This window comes from Myxocyprinus asiaticus, chromosome 49 (genome assembly GCF_019703515.2).
Source record: "Myxocyprinus asiaticus isolate MX2 ecotype Aquarium Trade chromosome 49, UBuf_Myxa_2, whole genome shotgun sequence".
Lineage (NCBI taxonomy): Eukaryota > Metazoa > Chordata > Actinopteri > Cypriniformes > Catostomidae > Myxocyprinus > Myxocyprinus asiaticus.
The window spans coordinates 7946328-7953768 of record NC_059392.1 but is presented as its reverse complement, the minus strand read 5'-3'; the positions used below and the strand labels follow the sequence as shown (position 1 = coordinate 7953768).

General features: G+C 36.4%; 1 protein-coding gene across 1 annotated transcript in view; it reads right to left on the bottom strand.

Annotated features, from left to right (window-relative positions):
* Positions 1 to 556: 556 nt before the first annotated feature.
* The window catches only part of LOC127437928 (glypican-1), a 54730-nt gene continuing 47845 nt past the window's right edge, over positions 557 to 7441 (bottom strand). Inside the window, exons 8-9 of the mRNA XM_051693096.1 lie at positions 4735 to 4910; positions 557 to 3808 (exon numbers count right to left, since the gene is read on the bottom strand). Coding sequence (XP_051549056.1) covers positions 3600 to 3808; positions 4735 to 4910 — 385 coding nt within the window. The 3' untranslated portion in view covers positions 557 to 3599. The remainder of the gene's footprint in view (positions 3809 to 4734; positions 4911 to 7441) is intronic.

The window sequence follows — 7441 nt, the reverse complement described above, 5'->3', positions numbered from 1 at the left end:
GTGTGTTCCGACACATTCTTCTCGTAACCATCATTAAAATGTTCTGTGACTTGTGCCACAGTAGACCTTCTGTCAGTTTGGACCAGACGAGATAGTCTTCTTTTTCCTTGCGCATTGATTAGCCATGGGCGCCCAACACCCTGACGCCGGTTTGTGGTTTGTCCCTCCTAGGACCACTGTTGGTAGGTGCTCACCACTGCTGACCGGGAACACCCCACAAGCCTTGCCGTTTCAGAGATGCTCTGACCCAGTCGTCTGGCCATAACAATTTGGCCCTTGTCGAAGTCACTTAGGTCTTTACTTCTGCCCATTTCTCCTGCATTCAACACGTTGACTACGAGCACTGATTGTTTGCTTCCCATCTAATCTGCCCAGACCTTGACATGATGATCAACGTTATTCGCTTCACCTGTGAGTGGTCATAATGTTTTGGCTCATCAGTGTATATATTATTTTTCTTAACTTATTGGCAAATAGTTTATTCTTGTTTTACTTTAAGCATTAACTTCACTAAATTTCTCTCATAACAAGACTTAAAATCGAATGTCAGTTTTGCTTCTCAAGTAAATGTATCTTGTTTTAGGGATGTTTAGATATTTTACTGAAAAACAAGACAAAAATACTGCGTAAGGAAATTGCAATGCATTGGTCATAAACATCAAAATTATGCAAAAAGATTTAGATTGGCAAAGCCCGTTTTGTTTGAACAACATGTGCATGTTTATTTACGTAAAACAGACCAAATTTACAAATCCAAACCTCAAATCAAAATGCTAGTGCTAAAAATATAACAAATTAATTTTCCCAATACACACATCTCGGTATTCCTCAAATATGCTCAAATGAGCGTGTGCTCAATCTGTCACTGACATACTGTATGGAACACATTAAGGTTAAGGCCTTTCTCAACGGCCATTCAATGAGTCATTCGTTCGACTAAGAGTATACAATGTGCTTTTAATTTATACCGGACAACCGAGTACAAAAACTAACCTTCCTGTGACAGAGACCGTACACTACATCTCAGGTACTTTGTTTACATTCCACAACTTTTTACATTTTTGCTTCACATATCATACCTATTTGACAAAACCAAGTCCTTATGTATTGAACAGCAGTTGTGTATCAAAAAAAGAGTAATGTGGTAATTACACTTCAGAAGATGCTCAGAAGATGACAAAAGAGGAATAAAGGATATTTCAATCTTGTTTCACATCTTTAAATGTAACAGTTAGGGACTAGATGCTGATATTAACTTTTTGTCTAAATCATTTCAAAGAGTTGTTTTCTCATGTTTGTCCAAATCATATTTCTCTGGAATCAAAATTGTTGTAATGCCTGTTGTAATGAGTTTATTTCATGAAAGTGACAGGTGTTTATATTTTAAAATGGTACATTCTGTAAATGACTGCTTCGCATGAGCTTTGGCTAATAATAAAATTCCATTCAAGGCAAATCAATTCATTCAAGGCTGACACATGCTTCTTATTAACACGTAAGTATGCCATCAGTGCTCATACAAAATGAATTCCAAAATTTACATTCCAGATATAAGTTTGTGCTGCTCTGAGCAATAACGGAGCCAACAGTTCCTAAATCCAAGTTAATGGTTTGCATCAGCGTGAGTGCAGCAAATATTTTGTTCCTAGCTGTCTTTCTATCATTTATTGTTGTACATTAACAATTTCAGACAAGAGCATCTCAAACGAGATTGTTGTCCTCTTACTACGTCATATTTTACCCTAAAATCAATAGGAAAAAATACTCATATTTAGTGATTTTTGGGTGTAAACTGATTACAAAATAATTAGTTACTGTAATCGAATTACTTTTGAAGTCAAAAGTAGTGTCACGCATTTAAAATTCTTTAAATTGACTTTCAATTAAGTTGCTTTTAAGTACATTACTTGGGATACATATAATTCTAAAATAACATAGAATACATTTAAAACAGAAAACATTTGTGTTTCTGTGATAACAAATAACAATGACAGTAAGGAGTCATTGTAAGAAAGAAACGCAAGTGTATGGAACGATTGACATTTGAATTTGTTGACAGGAAAACAAAAGCTTCTGTGAAAAATGTTTTAGAAAGTAACTTAAAAGTAATTAGTAACATGATTACTTTTCCCCATCAATTACAATTTTAGATAAGTAATTTGTAGTGGATTACTTTTTTATCCAAGTTATTTACCCAACTGTATAGTGTGAAGCCTATTTGGAGGACCATTAAGATTTTTGCATTGTGACTATTTCTTTATGCAAAATATAATTTCTTATTTTCTTTCTTTTTGATTTTTTGGTGAAATATGACCTGGAAAATTTTCGCGAGATTCACCCGTTAATGCAGCTTGTTATCGGATGAAATTGTTGCAGACATTGTGTATGTAAATTCACTATCTAAACCTTTCATGATGAATCACAGTTAAAGAAACCACCATTTTATATTTTATTTTGTCACATAATTTCTTATATAGTCAGTGTTTCTATATTTCAATTCATGTTCATGCCAAAGTTAATATATTTTTGTAATGTAAAACAGAACTGACTTAGGGGCCATTGAGACCAAACGCGTTACAGCACAAAAAAAATGCTAGATGTTCTTGCGCTAACAAAATCGTTAGCCATTCTTGCACTTAAAAACGCTAGACATTACAGCGCTAAAAAATGCTAGCAATTCTTGTGCTAAAAAAATGTTAGCCGTGCTTGCAGTAAAAAATTCTAGATGTTCTTGCACTTAAAAAAATGTTAGCTGTTCTTGCACTTAAAAACACTAGACATTATTGCGCTAAAAATGGTAGAAGTTCTTACTCTAAAAGAGCGCTAGATGTTCTAGACAAATATAACGCAGGTATTTCGAGGCACGTTTTAAAAATTGAAGTTCTTTTAGCTTGACGCACTCCTGTGCGAGACACTGGAAAAAAAAGCAAGACGTGGCACAACAGTCAAAGACGTCCATCTAGAATATGTTTACATGGATTAATAATTGAAAAACAGCAAATGGACAGAAAAACATGTTTGGTTTGAACAGCCCCTTGAGCCTTTAGTCATACCTAATTATGGTTCTCTGTGAAATATTTTAGACTAAATGAACATTTGTAAAAAAAAATGACCTTGCATAACTCAAGTATGGTGAAATGAACCACAAGGTGACTTAGTGTAGTTGGTGAATGAGTGACTTTATGAGCAAAGAATTGTGGGTAAGTCGCTTAGTGGCTGAAAACCTCGTATTGTGAATTAAAATCAGAATTCTTCCTCTCCAGTTCATCTTTTTACATTCAAAGGTAGAAAAAGCAAGATGTCGATTGATGCAACAAGTCAGCGCTTAAAATCTGACGTGTTTTACAAAACATAACAAAAACACACAAAAAAAAACCCCATTCCATTTCCAGCTATATTCATGCCTCTGTTTTATCCCAGAGGAAGTAAAATGTCCATTCACTCACAAGGTTTCATTTTTTCTTTTGGCAATTTTAATAGCTCACCATTTCTCTTTTTTTCTATTATTTTTTATTTTTAACATTCCATGTCCTGTCTCCACCCTATCCAAATTTCCTGACCCAGATCCCAAAGTTCAATTTAGCGGTACTGTGTCTCCATTACCGTCTCAGCAGTAGACTCGCAAGTAACACAACCAGTAAGATGACAGAAGGCTGGATCTGGTTTCCGGGACCTTTGACCCTTTTGTTTTCAGGCCCATAGGCATAAAGTTTGGGCCTGTCAGTTTTCGGCCCAAAGACTGGTGGCCTACCACGGATGCACAGGTGGTCCGCACACATACCACTTCCTGAGCCACTGAAATCGTCACCTAGAGGCACATCATGGAAAAAGATGATGAATACTTGGGTGCAAAATAGATTACAAACAGTAACAGTTGTTATGGCATATGTATGTGAAATTACAGCATACTTCAGGATGCAAATGACATGATCTGCAATTCTATCCCATCTTGAAGACCCCATGAAATCAAAATGGGTGTTTGTGGATTTGTCTATTAGCTTTGAAGCCACCTATATGCAAGTGTATTCTTAAAAGTTGACAAAATTAACCTTAAGTAGATATATACATTTAAAATTCACAGTCTTTCTCTTCCAGGAAAAGGACCAAAAATATTGATGACTCATCCCGCACTACACAGATTTTTGTCTAATCAAATACCCTCTAGAATGAGAATGTCCCTCCCACTAATACCACTTTCAGTGGACCAGCAAGTAGCAAATCATGGTGTATGGCGTAACATGGCCAAAAAAAATGGACAAACGCTTTTATATGTCCTCCGTAAACGTCCTGTTTCGATTGGAAATACGTAAACACAAGAAAAGTAAAAAACGCTTGTCAAGTGATTTCATGGGGTCTTTAAAACAGTGCTAAATTTACCATAAAAATTATTCAGTGTGGAAAAATTGATGTAAAAATCGTTGTATGAATGACTCAGAAAAAGATCTGTTAGTTTTTCATGAACAGTGTTGGGTGTAATCTGATTACAAAAATAGTTACTGTAATCGAGTTATTTTTGGTCAGAAAGTAGTGTAACATAGTACATTTTACATTCTTGTAATCAGATTAGTTACTCACTTTCAATTAAGGTAATTACTTTTAAGTACATTACTTGGGTTACACATATTTCTAAAATATTATTTAAGTTTTAAAAAAATAAAATGAAAAATAAAACCTTCCGAAATGTCCTTTTTTTTTCCTCACAGATTTACACTTTTAGCATTTTAAGCAGCTTACTTGTGTCTTGAAAATCCACATCGTTGCCATTGAGGGCGTTTTTTAAGCGATTAGACATGATCTTCAGCAGCATGATCTGTTGACGTATAGTCCTGTCTGGCTTGGTGATGTCAATGTCCACCTCTGGGTTGTTAATCTGATTGGCCAGCCCATCGCCCATAACTTCTGGGAGGTAACTGCAGAGTAATCAATTTTCCATAATCATTTCAATCACTCATATTTTGTTAATGGTTATTTAATTACAGTTGTGCTCAAAAGTTTGCATACCCTTGGAGAATTGGTAATATATGTACCATTTTTAAAGAAAACATGAGTGAGCAGGCAAAACACATTTCTTTTATTTCTTATGGGATTCATATTCAACTGTAGGTTATAACAGAATGGCACAATCATAAAACAAAACATGGCAACAAAGAAAAAAATGAAATGACCCCTGTTCAAAAGTCTGCATACCCTTAGTTCTTAATACTGTGGATTGCCCCCGTTAGCATCAATGACAGCGTGCAGTCTTTTGTAATAGTTGTCTATGAGGCCCCAAATTCTTGCAGGTGGTATAGCTGCCCATTCGTCTTGGCAATATGCCTCCAGGTCATGCAAAGTCTTTGGTTGTCTTGCATGAACCACACGTTTGAGATCTCCCCAGAGTGGCTCGATGATATTAAGGTCAGGAGACTGTGATGGCCACTCCAGAACCTTCACCTTTTCTGCTGTAACCACTGGAGGGTCAACTTGGCCTTGTGCTTAGGGTCATTGTCATGCTGGAAAGTCCAAGAGCGTCCCATGCACAGCTTTCGTGCAGAAGAATGCAAATTGTCTGCCAGTATTTTCTGATAACATGCTGCATTCATCTTGCCATCAATTTTCACAAGATTCCCTGTGCCTTTAGAGCTCACACACCCCCAAAACATCAGTGAGACACCACCAAGCTTCACAGTGGGGATGGTATTCTTTTCACTATAGGCCTTGTTGACCTCTCTCCAAACATAGCGCTTATGGTTGTGACCATAAAGCTCTATTTTGGTCTCGTCACTCCAAATTACAGTGTGCCAGAAGCTGTGAGGCATGTCAAGGTGTTGTCGGACATATTGTAACTGGGCTTTTTTGTGGCATTGTCACAGTAAAGGTTTCTTTTTGGCAACTCGACCATGCAGCTCATTTTTGTTCAAGTATCGTCGTATTGTGCTCCTTGAAACAACCACACAGTCTTTTTCCAGAGCAGCCTGTATTTCTCCTGAGGTTATCTGTGGGTTTTTCTTTGTTTCCCGAACAATTCTTCTGGCAGTTGTGGCTGAAATCTTTCTTGGTCTACCTGACCTTGGCTTGGTATCAAGAGATCCCTGAATTTTCCACTTCTTAAGTGATTGAACAGTACTGATTGGCATTTTCAAGGCTTTGGATATCTTTTTATATCCTTTTCCATCTTTATAAAGTTCCATTACCTTGTTACGCAGGTCTTTTGACAGTTCTTTTCTGCTCCCCATGGCTCAGTATCTAGCCTGCTCAGTGCATCCATGTGAGAGCTAACAAACTCATTGATTATTTATACACAGACCCTAATTGCAATATAAAAAGCCACAGGTGTGGGAAATTAACCTTTAATTGCCATTTCAACCTGTGTGTTTCACCTTGTGTGTCTGTAACAAAGCCAAACATTCAAGGGTATGTAAACTTTTGATCAGGGCCATTTGGGTGATTTCTGTTATCATTATGATTTAAAAAGGAGTCAAACAATTATGTGATAATAAAGGGCTTCATATGATCACTGTCCTTAAATAAAAGACTTAAATAAAATCAATGCCAAAATTTCACAATTTCTGCCAGGGTATGCAAACTTTTGAGCACAACTTTATGTTTGACAATTTATGATTATATGCAGAATAAAAAAAAAAAACAGGCTTGTATGCCAGTAATTATTCATACTAGATAACATTTTCGGAATAATAATTTTAAAAAAGTGTGAGCGTGCCTATGCAAAACACGAAGTTGATAAGGTATTCTAAGTATTTTAAGCACTAGTTTTGTTACATGCAGCTAATAGGCATTACTGATGACTGAAAATACAGTTTGTTTGGATGTACTTGCACATCCTTCCTCACACAAACAAACACACCTGAACTCCATTCAATGATTAATCACTTCTGATCAATTTTCAGGAACAGGATTTCAGTTCTCTGGCAGTGATATCTAAACAATCAGTTTAATAATTTTGGCCACAAAAAGAGAGAGGGACGCAGTTTTCAGAAGTCCGCCAGCACTGACCGTGAGTAATGATTTAGAAATTCATAATGTGCATTCATCCATCACAATCCTGCAGATCTATTTAGCCTTGAGAGCCATGTAAATTAATTCATTATATCAAAATTAACAGCAAATTACACGTACTGACAAGCTGAGTGAAAAGCCACTTACATACTGAAAAGATTTGTTTGGCCAAAAGGTGTAATACCCAAAGACATCATTAGGCAGTGAGACTGGTCACACTTACACAAATAAATGGGGGGCATTGTAACGATAAAAAAAGTCCTGCCTTACAAAAAAAGAGCCAATCGGCTTCTTGATTGAGGCAACGCAATACTGGAACTCCTGCCTTACCGTTAAAAAGGCCAGTTGCCGGTTTGTTTACTCTAGACCAGCACAAAAAACGTAATGTTTTTAGCATAATTTAAGCAATAGAGGCACAATTTATGTTATTGTTATGGTTAGATTT